The 27,639-nt window shown below is 28.8% G+C and overlaps 1 protein-coding gene across 1 annotated transcript in view; it reads right to left on the bottom strand.

Annotated features, from left to right (window-relative positions):
• LOC123295865 (discoidin domain-containing receptor 2-like) overlaps nt 1-27,639 on the bottom strand; it is a 470,079-nt gene that overhangs the window by 126,987 nt on the left and 315,453 nt on the right. Inside the window, exons 6-7 of the mRNA XM_044877326.1 lie at nt 23,160-23,302; nt 10,601-10,811 (exon numbers count right to left, since the gene is read on the bottom strand). Of these exons, the coding sequence (XP_044733261.1) occupies nt 10,601-10,811; nt 23,160-23,302 (354 nt within the window). The remainder of the gene's footprint in view (nt 1-10,600; nt 10,812-23,159; nt 23,303-27,639) is intronic.

The following is a 27,639-nucleotide window of genomic DNA, read 5'->3' as shown; positions in this document are numbered from 1 at the left end:
ATCAAAATTGGAGATAGCAAAAATTTTTCGATTTTTTGCAATTTTTTTATGGGGTACCCCTTTGAAAAAATCGAGAAAATCGAAAAAAAAATTTTGTTTTGGAATTTAATAAGACTCAGTGAATGGAGTAATTTTGATCCAAAAAGTATAAAAATCAGATTAAGTTTATGATTGGACCTATAGAAAGTTACAATGTCAGCGAGCATGATGGGAAAAACTTCATTTTCAAACAGAAAAATTAAAATCCATAAAATTGTGAACATAAGGGAGGATAAGTTAGGACTATAACGTGATAGTATTTGTTTTAAAAGGGAGAAATTGCCCAGCAAAGCGAGCTGATAGCATATGTAATAAATCAAAATTGAAAATAAAACTATTTGGTACAAGAAATCAAGTTTTTGATCTCAAAAATTTCAGAAACTAGTTACAAGTTTCAACATTTTAATTTAAACCACTTAAAGAATACTAAATAATCTCGTCATACAATTTATTTAGGCTTTATATGGCAGATTTTACAAACAGGTGCTGTTGAATGCATCCTATGCCCCTGGTAATTAAATAAAATATAAATAATATATTTTCATATGTCTCTCTCTCTGACAAGAGACACTGATTGAAATCTTCATAGCAATTAACCTCACTAAACAATTGAATTGATTGTGTAATTGAGAAAAAAAAAAAGGAAAATATCTAAAACAAGAAAAAGAATAAATGCATAATAGTAAATTGAATACAAGCATAAAATGCATTACTGATCTATTTTGTGATTCGATTTTTCCCTCTTGTATTATTTTGTGTACAATAAGCAATAAGAATTTCCATGAAATACTATAGACTTATAGAGTGTAGTTACACTTCAACATATAGATATAGAGAGGTAGGTATATAATACATTCACTAATACACACTTATGTATCTATAGAATAGAGATGATGAGAACACAGTAAAGATTCTCTCAATAGACGGATTATACTTGACTTGTTATATGCGCTGCACTCACTCACTCCATATCACTATTTGGTTTTGTATGACTGACTGACAGTTTGGAGGATGTGAAGTCGAAGTACACACAAGTGAATTATTATGGAATTTTCTCCACAATATATTGTACTCAAATATTGTGTGTACCGATTGGCTTAAATTTAGATTGTCCTTACATTCCGGATAGTCGCGTTGGTTAAGGCGTAACCAATTTCGTCCACTGTATGCTAAGCTAAGCGGGTTCGATTCCCGCCGTCGCAACAAAATTAATTTAATTAATGGTTGTGATGGGCTGGTATAGTGGTATATGCATGAAGGAGGTGCACTAAGCCTCTGAAATTGAGGAGCTGATGAATGAAATTATCAGCGGAAAGGTGGTAAAATCACAATGGGTTACAGAGCCTAAGTCTGTCCTTCGTGGACAGCCAATATAACCTAACCTAACATAATCTTAAAAATTATATTTCTTAAGCCTGTTTTTTCTTGCTCACGCGAGATCTTCCTTACTAATTTATTAAATTCCATGATAAACCATTCATTTTCAAGCTTTGATGTTGACTAATGACGGAAAAAAGACTCACAGTCTAAAAATGTATCGCTTAGAAAAAAAACAAGCCGGGGAAATAATATTCAGATTTAATTTTGTTCTTTATGTCATTTGTTTATCATATCTGTAGTAAACTTGCCTAGAAATAAAAAGAAAGTAAATTACTCACTTATATTTTGTTTCTTTGACGTGTTTTTAGCCATGGGTACCGCACTGCGGAAGTTCGCACGGTTTTGCACGGGCGAGATAATACACCAAATTTTTCTTAAATTACTTCTTCAGCATTTATAGGACTACGGCAGTCCAGTTAGTTATAACCCTGATTAGAAATTATTTATAGCATATAACGTTGTAGGAACCTTTTAATAACTATCAGAGGATAGTCGTAATTTAAAACTTTAAATTGTTTTTAAGGAGATCTGCAACGATTGAATAATAATACGGATTTAAATAAAACTTTTTGTATACATTTTTTGATTAACAAAGTTTCAAAAAATCACAAAAAATTCTTTGGTCACCGGGCTTTTTATTATTATTTTATCTATCAAATCAAAAAAATCAAAAAATCAAATGATGAATCATATTGGCTATCCTTTTCAATTGGATATTTCTATATCAAAAAATCTAGAGAGTGTGATAAAAACTATCTAAAATATTTAGACAATCTTGTAGTTTATAAGAATACCATAAAAATATAAGGTTGTCAATGATATAAAAACAAAATTTTAATTTAATTGTGAGTTCATCGACTATAGTTAGTGTATTGACGGTTGAAGAAAGATATCTATATTATCAAATTTATAAACAGCATTTGTATACAATATATTATATATGTTTGTAGTTGTAAAGTTAAAATTAACACATTATTTGACTACAAAGCATGTATTTGGTTTATATGAATGTACCGTGCAATAAATCAAAACTTTTTTACAATACTGTAGGGATTCTTCAACCCATTTATTTGAAAATAGTTTTTTTATAAATACGAACAATATATTCTCGAGCCACATTTTTGCTAGCCACAATGTAGGAATGTCGTGGTGTCTATAGTTGTTGAATTGTATAATCTGAAGAGAACAAGGAGTGTGGAATTTATCAGAAGGATATCAACAAAACAAGAGTATAGAAGGAGTTGTGAATATATCTATGTATATAACATAATATACATACCAATTGGATATTCGAAATAGAGGCTTAGTAGTGGTAAGAAGCAGTGCAATGAAATGTTAATACATTTCATGTTGTTAAGCTCAATTTCAATATATAAGGGTTTTTAGTATTATTAAATAGTTACGATTCAAGTCCAGTATTATTGCATTTGAAAATTATTTAACCTATTCAAAATTTCACAGAATTTGTATATGAAAAGAATTCGTTGTTGAAAAACCTTATATAAATAACGTGTAATAACGATTTTTTCTGAAATATTGCCATATTTGGATCGATTTTAGTCTATATCTCAAAAACTATTCGACCAGTCAATAAATGCACCCGATTTTTGTATTTTTTGGGTCAAAATTACCTTATATATTAAGTTTGATCAAAATTGGAGAGAAAATTAATTTTTCGATTTTTTGCAATTTTTTTTAAGGGGTACCCCTTTGAAAAAAATCGAGAAAATCGGAAAAACAATTTTTTTTTGGAATTCGATGAAACTCCGGGTAATTTTGAAAGTTTCCCACCAAAGAATTAAAATCCATAAAATTGTCAACAAAAGGGAGGATAAGTGGGCTATAACGTGGTGATAGTCTTTATTTTAAAAAGGAAAAATTGTCCAGCAAAGCGGGCGGGTATCTGTTATTTACGCCTTATTATTGACAGGTAATGGAAATAAGTTCTAAATAATTTTCAGGCTTTCATAAAAAAAAAAAATAAGCCTAAAATTTAAAGCGGATCGTTCTGTATATGCACTTTATACTTACTACCTTTGTACAATATATAATATAGGTAGGTAAAACCTCTTTTTGAAGGCATTATCCAACACAAGCAAGTAAGTATAACGTATATTATATAGATTTCCAGGTTTGTATTTTGTAAGATAATGATCATATTTTGTGTTCTAGTATTTGCGCTTTGTGTGTTTTCTGAGTACCTAACTAAGTAGTTATGGATGTATGTATTATGTGAAAGACAAAATCTTTTCCTCTATTTTCTACGTAAGGTACATACAATATTACATTTGACTCAGAACAAATGACATGATGGCAACTGCACTCACTGTCTTTCTATTTTATTTTACCCATAGAATGGAAGAATATTTTGTGTCATTTTACTTTAGTGTATTTTTATGCGAATAAAAATCTAGGTTAAGTATTTTATTATTATTTTTAAAAAATCTGCATGCACAAGTTCTGTGTTCTTTTTTTAATCATAAAAGTCTTGTATTATTTCGAAAACAAGGTACATACATATATTCCGAATAAATGTTTCAAATTTATAGAAACTTTTCTTTATCGGTAATGACTGTCATTTTAATTTAAATTGTCATTCCAATGTATAGAACAGAATTAAGATCACAGTCATATATATATAAGACTTACGGAAGCCTGAATGGCTCACTGTCAATTTATGAGAAAGTGGCGCTACACTAGTTTATTTTTTAAATTAGTACTATCCACAAGTATAAAGACAACTTTTAAAAAAGTCACTAGTTCACTTTCAACAAGTGCACTTGTGACTTGTGGTATTATGGAAACGAACCTTTTTGAAGGTGTCGGTATTTTGTCATGTGCAGATTTCTAATTAAAGGTCATAATAAACACTTAACAATACTTTTAAAGGTTAGAAATTACAAATGTGCAGGTGCAAAAGAAAAACATCAACAAATAAAGCATTATATTTTTTAAATAATACTAAAAAAATTTTGAACATACTACGTAAGACAAATTATAAACATTATTATATTATTATTAAATCCGGATATATAATTATTAATAATTCCAGACAGTTTCTGTAGTGTCTAATTAAAGGATAGTCATCACCGATGGACATCTTCAAAAAGGTTCGTTTCCATAATGCCACAAGTTACAAGTGGACTTGTTGAAAGTGAACTAGTGAGTTTTTAAAAAGTTGATTTTATACTTGTGGGTAGTACACATTTAAAAAATAAACTAGTGTAGCGCCACTTTCTTATAAATTGACAATGAGCCATTGAGGCTTTCGTAAATACTGTGATTACGATAGATAAACCCATTTAAAATTTAAAAACAAAATACAACCATAACCTTAATTTAAAATTTACATAACCTAAATATTTTGACATATGATTAAAAACTACTAATTAAATTTAATACACACAATTATCCACAAAATAAGAAAAGAACAAAAGTAGTTATTTAATATTTTATACCAACATGTACATTTCCCACATAATAACCATTTTATTTGAACTTAAACAATTTTAAGGTTAAAGTTTTTCAACCTTAATTAAAACAATGATGGAAAAAATTTTAATTAACCACAACAAAGACACACAAAATATACAAAATCACTTAATATTCTCCTACCTTATCCATGTGATATGCGCATTTTAAATTAACATCAAGGTAATTAAAGATTTCAAGAAAATGTTTTGGAAAACAAAATGAGAAAACCACATTTCTACATGTATATTATACAAACATACCCGCAGAATATGTCCGGATAATGTAAATCTATTTACAGAATGTAACAAAAAACAAGTGAGATAAACCTAGTATTCGTTGGCATATGGTTCACTAAATTATTAGGTAAGGGCTTCGAGAGCCGAGCATCAAAGCAAACGAGTGTGCAAATTTTCACTCCAAAAGTATTATTTCGATAGATTATTAACAAATGAGCCAGATAACTGTCAATTGTTTGCGCTTCTGATTACGGATACAAAGTACCCTAGTTCGTATCAAAAACGGGGTTTCTGGTGAATAAAAAAAAAAAATTCATCCAACACCAACTATAAAAATTTTTCATAATTTTAGATAAACCAACCCAATTGTAGTGCAGGGCTAATAATTTAGGGCTAATCTAAATCAGTTATAGAAAAATTGAGCAAAAATCAAATGTACATTATATTTTTTTGTTGTAATTTCCAACGCTGGTGTGGTAGGCTGGGTAGAGTGTTGGACTTCGAATCCATAGGTTTATGATTCAAAGCTCATGCAAGTCGATCACTTTCAATTGTTCAATCAATACATAACGTGATTTGGTTTTGGTTATCTGAGGAACGCATTACTACGGGCACTGATGGCACAGTTCCGATTCGTCTCGACGGTAGTACAAGTACGCTAAGAATAACCCGCATCAGATCATTCTGTGGCCAGATTGAACAGCTGAATTAAAGAACAATTGACGAGCCGTTTAAGCGACTGTCTGATGGTGATAACCTCACCATCACATACAGTTTTTTTTTTAAATTTTTGAAAATATTTATACGTTAAAATTTAAAATAGAAGCTTCCTTTTCGGTATTTTTCATAGACCGGTAAATTTCACATTTAAGTCACTATGACGAGAAAGTGGTTTTCTGCTTTTTAGGGTATTTATTTAAGATTGATAAAACTCAAAGTTAATTTTTCTACCTGACGAGGCATGATATCTTTCAAAGTATGCGCTAATTTTTAGCGTTCTCTGTACACAAGAGACACTGGGTGGTAGTGTTGTAATCAGTATTAAAAGCTTTTAAAGCAAATAATGTTTGTAGAAAAAATTTAAATTTTAAATAAATTAAAATCCCAGTTTCCCTCTATTGATAATTGTTAGTCATTGTCTCGGTATGTGGGTTTTATTATCTATTTTATAATTAAAACTATAAATGGTTACCGAGTAGAAAAAATGAAAATAATATAATTTTAGATTTTTAAAGGTGATTGGCGGCGATATTAGAACTAAGGAAACACTATTTTGTTTAAATGTACTTGGTTTTATCTCAAGCAGATATGAAGTTTAAAACCAAATACTTCCTTGCAAGCAGACAAACATAGCTATTTAAGGATGTATGAGCATGGTAGTGGGGGCACAAATTTAAAAATAGATATTTTCAATTTTGATGATAAATTTATATTATTACTTGACGATATAAGACGAAAAGTAAGAATAAAATTTTTCGATACCTGGCTTAATTTTCAAAATATCGAAAATTGAAAATTTTGTTTAATTATTTAGCTTTCGATATTTCGAAAACCAAGACACATATCGAAAAATTTTATTCTTATTTTTCGTCTACATTCATGAAGTTATAACAAAATTCATCATCAAAGTTGAAAATAAGATAAAAATAATTTCAACGATTAATCTACCCTGCTCTTACATCCCTTATATGGACGGAGACACTTAGTTTTTTTCTTTTCTAATTCATTGCTAATATGTTTACTTTCTATTAAAAAGTTTTTTTTTAAATTTGTTTTCATTCATTCCAAATGAAAATTATCAAACACTTCCAAAACATGTCGTTTTTTGAGATTCCTCCATAAGAGCCAATGTATTTTATATCGATTTTTAATGACTTTTTTCTTAAAAATTTGCACGGCTACCTAAGCTGAAATTTTAACCACATATTCTTTGAGTAAAAGACTACCTACAAACAAATTTTGAGCCTTTAAATCAAACATTGTTGTCATGCTCATACATCCTTAATCGAAAATATTTAATTATATCTGTGTCTGTTATTTCTGTTTTATGTTAATTATATAATGTGTTGATTTGTAAACTTACATACATGGTTTTTACAAACTGAATAAATTTTCATAAAAACAGGATACAAAAATTTTTTATATGTACCTACGTCCGTAGACATTTTTTTCGTCATCGATACCGCGCAAACAAAAAATATTACCGACTTCGCTGATGTGTCGATCGAAGCGTATTAACGGCAATATGATCCGACAAAAATTTCTTGACATTTCATCGAGTCATTTCGAGTCGCTCGAGTTTTTATCTTTTTAAAATTTGTTATAACTTTTTATTATACTGGGAAGTCGTTCGTGTGGACCTCAAAGGTCGCACCAGACTCTATCCACGGTTTGTTTACCAGGTTATGACTCCACATTATCAGTATCGTTTTGATGACTTCTTTAAATTGAATATTTTTGTTATCATTTGAAAAAATATATAAGCAAATTAAAAGTAGCCAGTTTTTACGGGCTCTTTAAGTACATCTCTATCTCTTATATTATAAATGCGAAAGTGAGGATGTTTGTTTGTTTGTTTGCATGTTTGTTACGCTTTCATGCTAAAACTAGCGAATGGTTTTTAATGAAACTGTACAGAAATATAGCACATACATCAGAATAACACATGAGCTATAATTTATAAAGATATATTTAAAAAAATAAAATTTAATCTGACATTTTCTATTTTAAATTATAACGGAAATCTGTAATTTATGATTCGAAATGATGATTATAGATGGAGCAGAACTATAATCATCATTTTGAGACATAAATTAAAGTATTCTGTAAAAATTTAAAAAAGTGACTGTCAAACCATTCATGAACAACTTTTCTGATATAGGTACTCAATGAATTATGACTATTTTACATTTAAGAAAATTGAAAACTGTGCACATCAAGAGAGGTGGAGGCTATAAAACGGTGTTTATTACTTTTAAGTCCAGTGCAACGGACGAGTATCAAGCTGAGATGTTTTACAGTGAAACTAGTGAAAGAGCGTATTGTACACTAAGTTTTTCAATAACCTATGTTTGATTTTTTAATCGTACGGTACAAACATTCAAGATGTTTTCAAATAATTCCTATAGAAATCTACCAACCAATTTTTTTTCTATTTAGTAGATATAAAATAGCATTCACAATCTTTTTATCCATACTTACACAATCTCAGAGTGTTTTCAAAAGGTGTGAATACATTTTATATAGAATAACCCAAACAGACACATCTCGTATAGAACATATAGATAGTGTGTGATATTCTCGACAGGTTTTTCTACTCTTAGTATTATACCTATTATAATAACAGTTTGATCAAGTTACTTGGTTCTTTTTTTTTCTAAAAACTATCGACATCCTTTCTATATCTGGTTGTACGAGTATGTATCTAGGTCATACAATTCACATTAAAATAACAATGGTGAATCACATACAGTAAAAAAAAATTGTTTGAACAATTTGAAGAAGGTATAGATTAGGAAGTAAATGCAAAAATTAGGGTACTGAAAAATAATTCAAGTCCCAATTTTGGTACCCTTGCATTGATAAATTCACTTTTTGAAAATAATAAAGCGTTCTCTGTCAAACGGCTCGGTAAACCGGGTCACAGGGGCAAGCTTAAATTGACGAATATTTGTAATTCTGTTTAGAAAAAAATGAAATACTAACTGCAAAAATCGTTTTTCCTCCTACTGTCTGAATTCACCCGTCAGCACTTGCGTTATAAGCATTTTGCTCACGCTAGATTTAAAACATAAATAACTACAGTTTTTAAAAATCCCTTAGAAGTTGTGAGAATTTCTCTCACTAGAAGAATAATAAAAAGTGCAAACAAAAAACTACTAAATTCGGCAATTTTGGGCTTGTTTATGTACTTTTGTTAATATCAGAGTAGTTTAATATAAGTCGTACTCAGTAAATTAAAAAAACTTGATGGAAATACGGTAAAATTTAAAATAATAAATTTAATTATTAAGATTTTTGCTCTGCTCTAATTTTTGCACTCTCAAATATCATTCAAGAATCACGTAATCAAACGATTTTTAATTAGCTGGTGCAATAATAATAAATTTATATAAAATTATGTAGAGGTTATGATTTACAAAGTTTAAAAATATTTGACGCATGTGCAGAACACGTAGGCAAATCTCTCATCACGAGAGACTAAAGATTACCGAACGGTTGACGCGAGTTTTTTTTTGATATTAGGAGAATTCATGGCGAATAATTTTCAGGGAACCACAGACTCTTAACCTGATAAAGAAGTTTATTGAATATTGGATTTGCATCCAATGATCTGTTGGTGGATTTAATCAAATAAATAAAAAGGGCGATACTTTTATTGCTTCGAAAACCCTTTTTTTCTTGCGATAACCAAACATTCTATATATAAATTTGTAAGCTCGACTTGTCTCAACTATTGTACAAAGTAAAATCCTGGGATAATCAAAGCTACCTCTATTTTAACCGTAGCTACTGAAGTAGGTAGGTATTAATAATAATAACTTTTTTTTATTCGTTTTTTCTTCTAATTTCAATTTATACAAGTTTTACAAAGAATATCGAATAATAATAATAATAAAAATGAGAATAATTCGAAGAATGTTTAAAACGAATGTTCATGTATAAAATATACTGAGCGATTCAGAAGAATCTAAACAAATCGGATGTATAGTACCTTTCTCATTTGTTTTAAAATTAATAATAGACACAATTCTAGCAAAATCATTTTGGTTTTCAAATTTCAAATACACACTCGTGAAAAACATATTGTACTAGATCTAATACAAGAATACAACAACAAAAAGTTGTCCCTTGTAAAAATTGCGGCTACATACAGATTTGGGTCCCTTATACCAAGAAAAACTTTAAAACAATTATGTGAATAACCCTAAATACCATAGTCATTCACTTCTGAGCTATGGTCCAAATTTCAAGTCTCCGGCTCATCGAGAAGTTAGTTTAAAATCAATTACAAAATTCCACCCGAACCCTAAAAAGCGTTTTTTGCATCCTACTATCCTCCTTTTCGTTTTGATTCGTCTTTTTCGATTCATTTCTGAGCTATGGTTCAAACTTAAAGTTTGTAGCTCATCGGGAAGTTAGGTTAAAATCAATGACAAAAAACGATTTAATAAAGAATGTTAAAATAGCTAAAAATGTGACATATACTCCCGGAGTCTTATAATTCTTAATTCTGCGATAATCACTTTTTTATAAAAACATTCCAACTTTAAGTATGACTATAATAATATTTGTAAATTAAAAATCTTATTCTTAGCTCATTCTGTACCTCTTAGTAAATAAAATGGTTGCCAAACCTTTTTTTTTCCATTTCGGTGTGAACTATTCGAAATATTTGATTATTGAATGTTTAAAATTACATCATATACATATAAAAAAATATTAAAAGTTGGTATCGATTTCCTACTAACCTGATTCAAACACCACTTCACTAATTAGTATCCATTTTGATGAAAATTCCAATGAAATTTTTATATAACGGGCGACACGATTTAATAACGGTATGCTGATATTTCGTGCAGTTTCACGTGTTTTATCTTGATTGATTTCTGGCCAATCGATTATATTTGATTGATAGCGTTCACCATCTAAACTGAATGATACTTGTGCAGACGAAAATATCTGTAAAAAATAAAATAATTTAATTAGTAGTAGTTTTTTTGGGATTCCATAGCCAAAGAGTATAACCAACTGGACTTGGGTTCCTGGTTTATCAACGTTTATTATTTCTCGAGACATGAGAATTCTAGACAGTAATTTAAAAATTTTAGACAGTAAATTAGACTGATAGATAAGATCAATTTAATCAAAAAGGAAGTTAAATTTTGTACAAAACTTTATCCTTTTAAAATCTTTCAGAACTAGAAGAAAATTAACGGCATCATCTGATAGGTGACATTATTTCCCGTTTTTATATGTTTATCAAATGCTAAGCTTGACCGTAGCTTAGGAATTAATAGGCATAGAATAACTGAAAATATTTTAAAGCTTTCAGAACAAGAATTGTGTACCAATATTTTACAAATTTAATATTAAATAAAATAGTAAAAAACCGTAAAAATACCTGACATCAAAGGAAAATTTTAGACTGGCATTTAAAACCTGATCAGACAGTTAGAGCGCTAGTTTGGTAAACTAGATACTTCATATCTGGCAACAATATCCAAATTCACAAAAACTTACTAAAACTAACGCTGAAATGTTGATAAGAAGTACCTACGCTACGCAGGCTAGGCTTCTTAAGCAGCTACAAACTAACTTTTAAGATATATAAATATTTTTATTTTAAAAGATGATAAGTGAAAATTAATAATTAATATAACCTTATATTTAAAATAAAAAAAATGACACTTAAAAATACTAAAAAGTAAGTAGGTACATTAAAAAACACATTTTGTAACTAGCAGAAAATTAGAGTGACATATGTCAATGTTATATAAAATGATGTCTCTTTAATAATAACATTATATCAAAACAAAATATAATACATTGCGAATATTTTTTTAAAAGTAAACAACATAAGTCAATATCGTTTATATCGTCATCAAAAATAAAGGAAAAACATATATTACTACTCTCTTCCTCATTTACAGTCGAGTTCCGTTCATTGGACAGAATTAAAGTTCATCAATTTTTCAGATATTACATACAAAATGGGCTGTTCGAAAACGTTTATATATCAAATTTCAGTGTGATAATTATTTGAATTAATGACAATATTATAATTCTAAAAATGTGAATTTGGCTGGGAAATCGATATTTAGAATCGTAGCGGGCGAATAATCAACAAAAATTTTTGCACACAAGAGGCTCGCAGCTGCGGTTTGTAGTGGAATCATATATCACACGAATTGAAGAAAAAGAAAGTATGTTATCTCTTACCCAAGCAATTTAATTTGTTTTGTTGTTTAAGGTAGTACTATCTGTAATAGACTTTGCATTCAGAATTTAATGAAACTTGGCATAGTTGTGCATTATTATATCATAATTAACTAGTTAAATTTTTAGGGGCCTTCCGAGAACTGAAAATCGTCCAGTTTTGTGAAATAAAATAAAATCTGTGATTTCCTATAAGGATCAATGTTAAAACATCTTTAAAATATCTTTTTTTCAGTTCTCTGAAGGCCCCTATTAAATGGTTAATTATGATATAATAATGGACAATTATGCCAAGTTTCATTAAATTCTGAATGCAAAATCTATTACCGATAGTACTACCTTAAGTTTAAAGTTCTATCATTTTATATGAAAAACCTTTTATAACTTATGAATAATATAATGTATGCAATATAAGTCCATTAAACGTTTATATGATGGATTTTTAATGAAAAATAATATTTAGTTTAGTATAAAACTATGTACCTGTGCTTGATTATAAAAGTCTACGTCGTTTTACATATGTTGTGAAATTTTATGTATATGTGTACGTAAATATATGGAAAGACTTTCATAATAATCATAATGATAATAATAATATAAAAACAGTTCAATGATTTCATTTTATTTTTGAAACGTAGGTTTTATATCGAGTGTCACAAAAGTAATGGGATAGTACAAGAATTTTCCAGTAAAGCATTTTTATGAATGTGAATGAAATGACGTTTCACAAACATTTTACTGGTCAATTTATTACAAAAGCATATTCGTGTGACTTTGAAATGACCTTGAAGGTCCATGAAGTTCCATGAAGGTCAACTTAAAAATTGCAAATGAAAATTCCCATTCTCTTGAGTGAAAGCTTTTGACGCGGTGAGTGATTTATATTATAATAATTTTTAACCTTTAAAATGTGAAAAGTCATTAAAGATTTCAGTTTTTAGTTTTTTGTAAGGAGATTTTTATACCATGTATATGAAATATGCAAGGTATACTAAGTTTAGTCCCAAGTTTGTAACGCTTAAAAATATTGAAGCTACGAACAAAATTTTGGTATAGGTGTTCATAAAATCACCTAATTAGTCCATTTCCGTTTGTCTGTTCGTCTGCTCGTCTGTCTGTCAACACGATAACTCAAAAAGGAAAAGAGATATCAAGATGAAATTTTTATAGCATGCTTAAAACATAAAAAGTGTGGTCGAGTTCGTAAATGAGCAACATAGGTCAATTGGGTCTTGGGTCCGTAGGACTCATTTTGTAAACCGTTAGAGATAGAACAAAAGTTTAATCGTACAAAATGTTTCTTATAAAAAAATAAACAACTTTTGTTTGAAATATTTTTTCGTAAACATAACTGTTTATCCGTGAGAGCGCAAATTATATAGTTTGTATTATATGGGAATATCACTTAAGTGTGTATGTATCTTTTTTTTTTTTTTTAATATTATACTGCGTGTTTAACTACTATGGTCATATACGCAGTATCAGCAGGAATGATGTATGTATCTTTCTTTACTGACATGACATAAAAAAAAACGAGTGTGTAATCAACACTGTCTTTACATGGTATTTCAACAATTAACTCAGTCAATTGTTTGTTTTCACTTGTTTTAAGTATTCTTTACCTTTTACAAGTTTTAAAACAGTTGGATATATTTCCTACCGAACAAAAATATTCGCATTGAGATATTTCAAATTCAACCAAATATTTTAAATTTGAGAGGAATTAAACACGTGGTATGAGACACTTGGTATATACAGAAAGTAGTTAGTTTGTTAGGTAATAGTAAGCTCGATGCATATACATACAGGTATCCTGGTAGCTAGCTAGCTAACTGAATAAAGCTAAAGCTAAAGCTGTTATGTTTTATAAAGAGAACATCTCTATAAAACATGAAAATGCTTTTTATAAAAATACAATGCGAACTGTAATAAAAACTGCATATGTAGTATACATACTTTAAAAATTATGTAGAAAGTGTTTGTAAAATATTCAAGGGGGAGTTCTATCGGAACCTTTTATAACTTTTTAATTTTAAGTGATTTTAAGTATTAATTGATACAGGGTGGATCATTTTAATCTATTATGACTAATTGCTCGTTTTGTAGTTAACCATCCAAACAATAATTTAAATAAAAGAATCAGACCTTGGGTCAAAAGAACCTTATATACCGAGTTGAAGATAAAAAATTTATCGATTTTTTGAAATTTTTCTAAGCAGTACCTCTTTGTAAAAATCGAAAAAAACGCAAAAAAATTTTATTTTGGAATTTGATGAAACTCGGTAGATGGGGTAATTTTGATCCAAAAAGTACAAAAATCCGGTTAATTTAATGATTGGTCGCAGGGTTTCTGAGATATCGCAATATTTGGATGGATTTTGGTCCGTATCTCAAAAACTATCAGACCAGTCAACAAATGCACCCGATTTTTGCACTTTTTGGGTCAAAATAACCTTATATACTGAGTTTTATCGAAATTGGACATAACAAAAATTTTTGGATTTTTTGAAATTTTTTAAAGGGAAAAATCGGGAAAAAATTTTTGATTTGGAATTTGATGGAACTCGGTGGATGGGGTAATTTTGATTCAAAAAGTATAAAAATCAGGTTGATTTAATGATTGGACCTATAGAAAGTTACAATGTCAGTGAGTATCATGGGCATAATTTCATTTTCAAAAAAGAGTTCTCCACCAAAAAATTAAAATCCATAAAATTGTGTACAAAAGAGAAGATATGTGAGGGCTATAACGTGATAGTCTTTGTTTATAAAAATTAAAAATTATAAAAATTGATTTATAGATTACATAGTTCATTAACCTTCATCTAAAAACTATGCCCAATTAAAAATACTAAACGTAAACATTAAATTCGATGTAATTTCTATTTTGAATGTTTTAAAATCCTATGTAAAATTGTATATTTTTCCACAAAAGGTACCAACTAATACACAGTTATGAAATTACACTATTATTGACACATTTTATTCGCCGCAAGGTAATACAGTTTTTTTTATCTCATTCAGATGATCTGAATGTATTTTACCTATTTAGAAACGTCTACTATACTCTTACGATATATTCATTTTATATCTCCATCCATTGCTATTTTTTTAGTCGCATCATTGGTGTACCTAAGTAGCAAATGTATCTAAGTGTGGGTGTGTTAAACTAATGTTTTAGTTAACCACAGAGATAACATTTAAATGTTCACTGTATAATAATAATAAAAATGATAGTTCATTTATTTATGAAAATGAATGTTATACAAATATTATTGTTTAAAATTTTATAAATGGATATTCAATGTTTTATTCAGAATTGAAATTGTTGTATCTGTCTTGAATTTAATTAATTAAAATATAACAGTTTGATGTAATAAATGTATTAATAATTACCAATGGTTGTTAGAAAATGTTTTTCGAAATCTGCATTAAAAGGTTTTTTAAGTTTTTTTGTTTACAATTATTATTGCTATTTTTGGAGTCGGTGTCAGTCAAGGAAACAACTGGCTGAAACCGAATCCAAAAATAACAAATATTGTAACTACATTATTTTTTATTTTTTAGTGCATATAAATTTGTTTTAGAATAGTTTAGTTTTTGAAGTTGGTTTTTTTTTTTGTTATAAATTTTTTAAATTTTTATTTTTACTGAGTATGAAGTATACTAACTAATTGGTCATTAAAAAAAAATCATCGAAATCGGTTGGCGTGATATTGAGTTATTCGTCCATTTGTCGCGCACATACTCAATGCAAATTTAAGACTTATATGGTTTTCTCATGGATGCCATTGTAAATTGAACCAAATTGAAATGGGACCACACGAGAAGCACCAGCTTTCAAATAGAAAAAGAATCATCAAAATCGATTCACCTAGACGAAAGTTCTGAGGTAACAAACATTTAAAAAAATACAGTCGAATTGAGAAACTCCTCCTTTATTGCTTGAGCTCGGTTAAAAATACTAGCGAGGATGAATTTTTTGATTTTTTTAGGTGAAAACTTAAGCCAGTTTACCGATTTTATTATAATAGTTTTTTGGCAGGAGATGAGAATTCTAGTTTAGTGGTCACTATGGTTTGGGTCGCCATCTCGAATTGGTAACTAAAGTTTAAGCAACAGTGGGCATAGTTAGTAGTCAGTACTTTGATGACAGACCGCTTGAGAATATTATGTACTGTTGTCTATCTATTATTTATAATAGTTTTTTATACTGATTGTATATAATATGAAAAGTCAGCTTCCATATGTTTATGGCCGCAAAACTCAAAAAGACCTCGATTGATAGACTTGAAATTTTGAGGAACGCCGTTGTATTAACAACCAGAACGAATAATAATTTATAAATAACTAAAAATGGGATGAAATAATAAATGACGAATATTTTTTCTAAGCTACTTTTATTTGCTTCCTTAATTAATATCAGCCAAAGCCACAGCGAAAAGTAGCCGAGTTTTGCTAATATGTTAATAATTTAATACGTATATGTATTTTATTATCTTCTTTATTTTTGTTTTTAAATTGTTATTTAAATAAATAGTAACAAATTTTTGTGGCTTTTAATTGTAAAATAATGATTTTTAATGATAATACCAAACTAAATAAAAAAAAAATTGATAAATCTATAATTCATGCAATATATAAAAATATAGATGAAGTGTGAGGCTAAACAGGTATAAAAGTATTTAAATAATATATAAATAATAATTATTAATGATAAATAAATCCTTGTAAATATATTTTAATTAATGATAAAATAATCTGTTCATGCAAAAAACAATTTTTACCATATTTTTGTATTAAAATCTCTCTAAATATTACATAGAATTATTTTTATTTTTTACATCATGATGAAGTCAAATAACCATAAAATTATAGTTACGATTTTGTAATAATTAAAACCTCAATTGTTTATATAAAATACATGAAAACTGAATATAATTATTAAAATATGCAATGTTATTTTTAGTATTTTCAATTAGGCATTTACAAAGCTTAATTCCTGGAACAATAGATATATATAAATAAGCAGGAGGTTTTGGTTTATAAATTTATAAAAATTTTTTGATACAAGATTTGTTGGTCCTTATTTCATTCTGACCTATCATGATGAGAATTCTGGAATCGTTCAAAAAATTTATATTTTAACTGTAAAAAGAAAAACAATCTTCTAATTAAGGATGTACGAGCGCAAGGGCAATTTCGAATAAAATGCTTGATTTTTGTATATAAAGTTGAACCAAGTCTATATCAATTCTGAAAATTTTAGGTAGGGGGGGGGTACCCGATTATTTAAATAAATAAATGACTTCAAAAGTAGGCATATTTTACATTGGCCTTATAAGAAAACGGTAGTATGATCTGCTTTCATAAATTTTTTCAGAACTAGCTGGTAGAATTTAAAAAAAAACTGTTTAAATTAAAGTTAAAACCTTAGGTAATTATTGAAAATATAAAAAAAAATTCATTGTGCCCCTCTAATTAAGGATGTAAAACCACGTAAGTGGGGACACAAATTTAAAAAAAGGTATGTTTTCAATTTTCATGGTGAATTATGTTATAGCTGAACAATTTATCAAAAATTGAATTGAATATTTTATCAAAAATTGAAACCTTTGTTTCATTATTAAGCTTTCGATATTTCGAAAACCCAGGCAGATATCGAAAATTTTGTTCTTATTTTTCGTCTACATTCATAAAGTTATAACCAAATTCATCATCAAAGTTGAACCATCTTCTCTGTTGAACTATGTTCTTTTGAAAAAAAAATTTTATGAACATACAAAAGCATGTCTAACGGTCTTCTGTGCTCTTTTGAGTGGACATTTTATGAAGAATTGATCAACTATAGACCCGAAAACTGTGTTGGTAGTTCGCGGGTCAACACCCTTTCTGATAAACACTTCCTGAGTGGATTTTGTTTGGGTAGTGTTCCAATCTTTCTTTCTATGACTTTTTCGAAAGATCTGCGTTCTTTAATGAGCATGATAACGTCATATTTAAGCTATCGGTCTTAAAAAACCGAGTAAGGCATTTGTCAGACACTATAAAATTATAACAAATAACTCAGCAAAAGTGAACTATCTTCGAGGTGATAGACTAGCTCATCGGTGAAGTATTTTTGTCGGACAAAATATTCTATTATTTAATAATTTTTAATGTTTTCAAGTGGGTATAGTGTCCCTGTAACGTTTTTGCAGGCCGATAGTACAAATAAGACGTTAACATGCTCATTTAAAAATGCAGCACTTTCAAAAAAGTCGTAGAACGAAAGTTTGGTAGACTCTCCAAAAGGAAGCCACTGACAAAGTTTCAAGCATATATTAATCATTCAAACAAAAAGGGTGTGGCCCCGCGGACTCTAAATTCCGATAAGAAGTTGTGGTATTTGTTTTTTAACTATTTTTCGATGATTTTCTCTTTCTGAAAGCAGGACTTAAAAGTTTGCAAATCGCTGTGAATAGGTATAACTCCTTAGTTTGCTAAAAAAGATAAATAACAACAGAGAAGTAAAATTCACTAATAAAGCGAATAATAAGAGTTTTGTAAATAGGGTATAAAAATGTGAGCACACATAGTTGAAATGATTTATACTTTCATTCTATTTCTTCTATTCTATGAATTATATCTTCTGTATTTGTAAATTGTAAAACAACAAAAGACAAGAAGATGATCCATTTTCTGTAGAAAACTACTATCTATGAAAATAAACGGGAATAAAACAGAGGATATTCATTTATACATGTATACAATTTAGTTTACTTATTGCCATGATGATCTCTTACGAGTTACGACTGACAACGACTCACTGACTCAGTGTATTGGTGTTTATTACAAACTATAGCTACTTTATATATATATGTTAGAATAGCAACATTGTATTTTCTATTAAATAAAATGCAAAGATCCATGAAAAATGTTGTTTTAGAATAACAAAAATATAAATAGTTGTATATAATATTATAAACCTTCTACGTCGCTAGCCGATTTCAAACAAGCTAATTTATTTTATGGCTAGAATTCAATAAGACATTTTTGCATTTCATGTTTTTACAATTCTGTGAAAAACTGAGATTTTTAATAAGAAAAAACTAATCTTCGAATTTCCTAGGGCAGAGTATTAGTGGATATAGCCAATATAACACCATGCACCTCCATGGACTATCGTTAGAAAATCAAAACTAAGTCGCCAACTCACATTTTTGTAGGAAGTTGAACGTTCTAGAAACGTGGGAGGTATTTAACACTTTTCCCTTTAATCTAACTTTTTAAAAGATTTTGAAGGACAAAAGAAGAACTTTTGAAGAAATTTTTTCTTTTTAACTTTAAAACTCGCTTATTAATAAAACTCATAAAATGGGCAATGCATATTTTTAAAGAAAATAAGCTGACGATGAAAAATGGTCTCTTCTGTTTATAGACTGTAAGCGTTTAAAAGATTTTCGTAACCAAAGTTTGAAACAAACCGATTTTCGAAGTTTTTAATAATTTCTTTAGAAAAGACGATTTTTGGAAATATTTCTAAACAAAAATATTTATAAAAGAACGAAGAAACATTTCTAAAAGAACAGAAGTTTTAAAATTGTATGCATACGAATAGTGGACTGTGACAAAAGAACAAAAAAACTTCTGAAAGAACTCCTTGCACTACACTCACGGCCCACATGGCTAATAGTTATGGCTCCTGCAGAAATTTGCAATACATTTCGTAAACTGTAAGTTCAATAAATCAAATTAATTTTACAGTTAAGAATTAGGCAAAATAGAGATGGACGGTTTGAAAATCTATGCGACCGAAAAAATAATAAATGTTTAAGAGTTTTCCATTTACCTACGTTACTTTTGTTATATTTATATTTCAAAATAAACAATACCAAAATCATTTATTTTTAAATAATTAAAAAAAAATTTTGTTACTGGTTTATATATTTAATAATAAATTGCTATTCATTTATGTATTTATTTCTTATTTAGTTTTATAATAATGTCCATTCATTAACGAATGTATTTTTCATGCTATTTACTTTAATCAATTCGAAAATAGCAAATTGTGTGGATTTTAAGTGAATGCTTTTTTAATTGTATTGCATTACAATCATTATCAGAAGGCAAATAGCTTACTTTAAAGAGGCTCAAATAGATATAATTGTAATTTTTTAAATGTAATAATCTTGAATGAAAAATCAAACATCTTAGATGATCAATTTAATCAATTTTGGTATTCATTTGGTAATGAAATTGCTTAGAAATTATAGAACAAAGACTAAACGAAGAGATCTAAAAATTTTTAAGAAATCTAGAAAAAAATAGCCTACCATATATGTAAGGTTAGAGTGGCTGTGCTGGGATGGGACACACTTAGACCGTAGGGTCCGTTGTGATACCGAAAAAGAGTTGGCCGATTCCCGGCCACTACTACATGAAACATTTGGAGCTGTTTAAGAACAGCAGGAGAGCTTTAACCTCGACGAACTTTAAGTCAGAGAGGTCGTCAAAGAGAGGCTGGCTCCAGTAAGTCCATCTCCTCATGACAAGAGCTGGGCAGTGATAGAGAAGAAGAGACATTGTCTTCACCTCGTCACCACTGCGACAGCTCCTGCAGGAGTCGTATATATACGTACCATATATGTTAAAAGAAATATGTAGACGTACGTATTCTGTATACATGAGGAAAAAAGCAGTAAGTTTCCAAAACGTCGAAATGGTAAGAAATGAATTACAATTGCAAAAATCAAAATTTTTTAAGAGTCTTTCAGCAATTACAAACTTTTTGCTATATTATTTTCACGCTTTCTTATTCCAACAACATCGAAAAACACAAAAATCGAAAAATTAGGAATCCATAAATTTGATGCTTGAGCCTAGATTAAAACTTTTTATGTATTATGGGCTCAGGGTCTTTATAGCTAAACTTTACACAAAAAAACAAAAACAAATATAAATTCTAAACAAAATGAACTTATTACAAAAGACAGATAAAATAAAGACTAAATATTAGACGTATTAAAAAAAATGTTGAAATATGCAAATAATATCATCAAAATAAATCAAGATATGTAAAACCAACATGTTTTTGATTTTGTTTTTTGTTTTGTTTCGGCATATTTCTTTGTTGGTTTTTAAAAAACTGTCTGCCAACAAAAATACAATATTTATTATACTAGCCACAAAAAAAGAATCGATTAAGCAGTAGCCGTCTAAAAGTAAATAAAATATTTGTTTGGAGATGAGTAGGTTCCAATATTTTTTTTTTTTTTTTTTTGATATTTCTCTCTAGTGTGGTAAATGAAGTAGACCTCCCAAAACGAATATTTTAATCGATTGTGTTGATGTCCCTAATTGGATTATGTTGTCTATGTTATTCCAAAAATTAGTTTGATCTATTTTGTGTACATATAAAAACGTAAAAAAATTTAAAAAATCATGTATCATTCTTTCACTCAAAAGTATCTTAATTAAATACATTCTTAATTATTACACGGAGAAAATTTTCTTATATCAAATCATTAAATACCTATCTATTAGCATTAATTATTTCATAAAAACATTTTAGATACTAAAACGAAAGTGTTACCAAAAAACTGAAATTTTGTATGCCAATTAACGGGAATTTAATACGCCTTCTATGTAAATCTCAAGTCGATTCTCTGTACAGTTTACGATAAATTAATTATTAGAAACAGCCCTTCTAAATGGTGGTATATGAAGAATGCGTAATAAATGTTGGTTTGCCGTCAATAAGTGCTTTTAAAATTGTTGCCATTTGCATAAAAAACTTTAATCAATTTTTCTCAAGTTTTAAACTTTATAACCATACCAAAATAAAGGACTCTGCATAAAAATGAAAAACTTTGTTTGTAAAAAACTTATGGTTTACGAATGATATTTGACATCTTAGACACCTCCAGGTTTCTTAGTCCTTAGTCCACCAGGTTTTAGCAAAGAGTGAGCGGTTTATTTCATTTTCTTTAATTACCCGATTTTTTAACAATTTTGACTGTACTAATTGCTTGTACCTTCCGTACTTTTGAGCTTTGGGCTAAAGTGTAAGACGCGTTTTCGGCTTAAAATTCTTCATGAGTAGAATAGTCAGGATAGTCCAAGTGCAGTTTGATTGTAGAAAAAATGGCGACTGAAAAACCATTAGATTTAATGTAAGCTTGGTTGTGATAAATTTCGAAGCTTTGGTGTGGCTATTTTCCACCAAGTTTTCAAAATATTCATAAATTTCCAGATTGCCTTTTGCCTACTATCAAAATATGCTATGAGTGTGCTGACTATTCTAATTTCATCGAGTAAACTTTGCTTGTGTTTTCATTCCGGGATGGCCTATACAGGAGTCAAAAACTCAAATTTACGGTTATTTATTGTTAACTTGAAACACATTTTCAAGAAAAATTCTCCGTGTGATTATCTATTAAAGAATGCTTTATGTTTCGTTCGTTGGTCTTTTTAAATTAAATACCGTTAATTTTAATTATTTGAAAATAATTCATGATATATTGAAAATGGTATTTCAAAATTGTATTGTATGTAACGTAAAAAAAAAGTCGTTCGTAATATTGTTAACCCATATTTGAAATGTAGTGTTAAATAATGTATACTAAAAAGATTTCTGTCTATAGATAAGTATTTTTAAACAGATAGATTCAAGTTAGTTATTCTCATGCTCTTAAGGCGGCAATACATATGTATAGTAAAACAGTGAATCGAAATCGAATGTTTGACTATTGCCAAACAATTTCACAAAACATTCATCGAATTTTTGTACATGTACAACATGAAAAAAGTACAGTTACTGAACAAGAAATATTTTCAAATATTCTTTATTCATGATTCAAACTGAATTTTATGGATGCGTTGTTTAGCAAAGTATTCTGTTATTTCTAAGTATGTAGTTCCGATGTTCCATTCCACCAAATACGTCTTATAATGCCAGTCATAACTACGTCATTTCGAAATCTTTTTGCATTCAAATATAATTTCTTAAATCAGTTAAATCTACTTTAAATTGAATAAAAACAATTTCAAAATGTCAAATTACACAACAATAGTTTAAACATAAAACATGAAATTTATAATAAAACTTACTTGGACGCCTCTAGTGAACATATTGTTAACGTGAAGATGTACAACAGAAAACTCTCGTGCACCATCAAACTCGAACACAAGCTCCGGACCCCCGAGATTTGATTCAGCAAGTGATTCATTGCTCCAACCCACCCAACGGCTACCTATAAACAAACATATATGGTTTATTGTTAATATATATTTATATACACACTATCTATAGTTTATGCTTTTTACAGAATGATCTAAATCACTTAAACAATTAACAATAAAACAAAGGTAAAAAAATAATTTTTAAAGCAAAATCTCATCGTTTTATATTTAAAGTTTCCAAAAATCACAAAAAATTTCTAGGTCACCGGGCTTTTTATTATTATTTTATCGTTCAAAGTTGGCTGAAAAAATGATGAATTATATAGGTTATCCTTTTCAATTGGATATTTCTATATAAAAAAATCTAGAGAGTGTGATAAAAAACGATCTAAAATATTTAGACAACCTTGTAGTTTATAATAATACCATAAAAACATAAGGTTGTCGATGATATAAAAACAAAATTTTAATTTTATTATGAGTTCATCTAAGATCCATCATTAGGTGAATAGGGGCGACTATAGTTAGAGTATTGATGATTGAAGAGAGATATCTTTATTATCAAATTTATAAGCAGCACTTGCACACAATATATTACATATTTTGGTAGTTTACTATATTCGAAAGCTAAAAATAACATAACTTGACTACAAAGCATATGTATGTACGGTACATACATAAAAACCAGAACTTTTTTATAATACTGCAGGGAAACAACATCTTAAAACATGTATTTCGAAATACAGCAAAACAAAAAAACTCATATTCACATAAACCGAGTTATGGGTTCGTTACCCGCTCAAGTTTAATCCTAGTATTTCATTTCAAAAATCTATAAATTTAATCTCTTTACACAACAAGCCAAAAATAAATTAATCGAAAATTAGATTATTATTTCCCGTTTAAAATTTCATGGTTGTGTTTATAGGAATATCTTTGCTCCGTAACCTTTCTTTTTTTCATACCAACTTTCATCCCATATTTCACCCTTTTAGGGGATGAATTTCTGAACTACAGTATAAAATCAATATCCTCTCGAAATTTCAAACTTCCATAATTAGTGATTTAGACTGGGCGTCGATTTATCAATCGCGTCATTGCCTATTCCCCCTCCAGATTATTTCCCCCTCTGACATGTTTCTGATTTTAAACAATATACAAAAAGAATCATTTTGAAAATAAAAAAACCATCAAAATCGGAGCTGTTATTGAGGACTCCTGGGTAAAAACATTCATTGATGCGACTAAAATGCTTATACCATACTGTAAAATGTTTGTATTATTATTCCATGTCATTTTGAATGATTATATGCCATTTTATTTCATAATATGATTACAGTTATTTACAATGTTATATCTAACTAATATGTTTGTATACACAAGACCTTTAACATGGTAGGTAGGTATGAAACGTTATTTTTCCATCCAATGATGAATGCACTTACCCTGTTATTCTCATTTAGGTTATTTAACCCTAACATTTTTATTTATCTACAGCTTTTTTTTTTCAAACTGTTATGAACTAACTACGTTTTTAATTCATTTAAATGTGCCGAATAAATATTATCAAACAATTTTTACGGTTCCGTAAAAAAGGGGACTCGATGACTAAGACTTTATTATTATTCATTATTTGACCCGTATTAAAAAACAATAAGAAGCAGAAAGATATATTTGATAAACATCAATAGTAAGAATTTTAAACTGATTAAACTTGAAACTGATTAAACTCAAACTTCCTCACCATGAAGTTTAAGGTAATCAACCTCCCATATCCATTCAAACATACTAAATAAATAAATTTTAATTTTGATGGGGCCGTAAAAGCTGTTAGTTTTATTTGAGAGGTCGTGCGCAACATGCATTACTTTTGATCCGAGCCTTCTATTCTAAGCTTTTCAAATATTTTAGTTAATTGAACCAAAACATAATTTCCATAAGAAAATGTCACTTCTTAATATTTTCTTAATGATTAAAAGTGCTAAATATAATTTGTAGCTAAACAATTAGAAGAACACATTTTCTGCTTTAAAACGACCAATAATAGCCATTGGTTTCATTTGCGGTTTAAATGTAAACACAGACATGAGGCTCAAATACTTGAAGAAGAAAATGTAGATAATTTTTAAAAATTCAAAGATAAAAGAAAACCCTTGTATACGTCTTGAAAATCCCAAAATAATTTGATTCTTTTAAAAAGTTTTATCCAGTGGTGGTTTTTTCCACGATTATTTAAAAAATGTCTTCATAAAAGACATATAAAATACAAACGTATTTTATATTTCGAGGGAATGCAACTTTTTTCTAGGTACAAATAAAAATTTTTTTTTTGAAAATACATTTGTCAGAGAAAAAAAGATATGCGTTGCATGTATTTAGTCAAGCATTTACGGAGGGATTTATCTACCCTGACTGCTAGGTATGTGTACATAATATGTGCAGTTCTAGATATTATTTCCTTCTTTATAACGAATTTTCTCTTTCAGGAAAATGAACTATTGATTATGTTCCGATAATTAAATACTCCAGACAAAAAGATAAATACTCCACACAAAAGTGATTAATAGGGGAGGCGTAGCACAATTTTAGTAGTAGAAAATCAAATTGCTTAAAATATTTGAAGTTATCGTATAAAGAACCTGAATTTTTTTAATGAAACTTCAGTAACAAAGTTATGTAATCAAATTCAACACGATATTTCATGTCGAAATTCATGGACCCTGGCAGGACGACTTGGAGCATTACCTGCTATCATTTTTATGACTCAATAGACCGTAATTATAACCATCAGTAAATGATTTGGCCAGCTCTCTAACTAAACCTTCAGTTTAATTTTGAACTAGCCGTGAACTACCCGCTTCGCTTAGATTATTGTGTTATACATAACCTTCACTTCATATGCCGTCACTACCCGGCTTTTGTTCACAATCTCGTTTAATCTGTTAAATTATCAGAGTTTCTCTACTATATTATGCATATAAACATAAAGTTGTCTTCTTAAAGCACTCTATCTATTAGAAAGAATCGCATCAAAATCTGTTGAGTAGTTATTAAGATCTAAACATACATACATAGCGGCATAGGGACAGATAACGGGAAGCGATTTTGTTTTATACTATGTATTAATAATTTTTAACTGGAAATTCGTTTCATATACGTAGCTTCTGTGCGGTGAATTTTTTTTTTTTTTTTTGCTATTGCTACTAAATGAGAATGTAATAATATATCTATCTTATACTGAATGTAATGTCATCTGTTAATAATATGATTTTTTCCAAAAGAATGCATTTAAATTTGATTTTGTATACTTATGTACATTGTAAGCAGTAACTAAAATAAAAATGTCCTTCAAAGAATTTCAATATCCGATTTTAACATATTATATTGCATGGGAGATTGTGAGTGGAATATGAAAAATATTTTAGTAGACTAAACAACTAATACTGTCTACTGACACAAGCTGAATGAGTGCTTCTTACTTCCGAGGTTTACGATCAACAACAAAAATGAATTAAATGGGAACCTTTACTTTAAGTTATTTTTAAGAACACAGTGTTTTTAAAATTTCCTTTTTACAAAGTTAATTTGAGAGAAATTATCATTTTCAAGTGAAATTTACAAAATTTAAAAAACCCCCGACAAATGTGGTTTATTTTTTTGTAACCGATTTTTGGAAACTTTGCTATATAATGTTCTCAATCAAGTCGAATCGACCGTTTAAGGGCTACGATGTCACTGAAAAACACACGGACGCACAGATAAACCCTTTAAACTTATAACACTTCTTCTTAAATCAATATCAAAGTGATGGTCAAAGACTTAAAATGAATGAAAAGGATACTTTGAGGGCTATCATTTTTTGGGACAAATTTTTGGAAATATTTGAATTGAAATTGAAATATTTGAGTTGAGTTTGTTCTTTTGAATTATTGTTTTTAATTACCTAATTATTTTACCATTTCACTTTTCAAAATGAATTGAGCCAGGTTTATTTGACCATTCATTTCCACAGTAATTATTTATATGTTAAAATTATATGCCATGCCTTTTCCAAACTGAATCGATTTTGAAGATCATCACCAACTTTTTAGTTTTTTCGGGTACAAAACTCTAATATATTCTTGATGAAAATAGTCAAAGACATAATCTATCACTAGCTAAACAATTAGAACATCACATTTTCTGCTCTAAAACGAGCAATAATAGCCATTGGTTGTGCTTGTGATTTATATATAAACATAGTCATGAGGCTCAAATACTTGATTAAAGAATGATTAATTGAACTTAGTTAAAACAAACTTTTTCAATTAAAACCGACACACATACACACACGCACACACACACACACACACATAAACACTCTGATGCATCCAATAGGGTAAGACGTAGTACCAAGAGTACAATGTAT

This window comes from Chrysoperla carnea, chromosome 3 (assembly GCF_905475395.1).
Source record: "Chrysoperla carnea chromosome 3, inChrCarn1.1, whole genome shotgun sequence".
Lineage (NCBI taxonomy): Eukaryota > Metazoa > Arthropoda > Insecta > Neuroptera > Chrysopidae > Chrysoperla > Chrysoperla carnea.
This window is presented reverse-complemented; position numbering and strand designations above follow the sequence as displayed.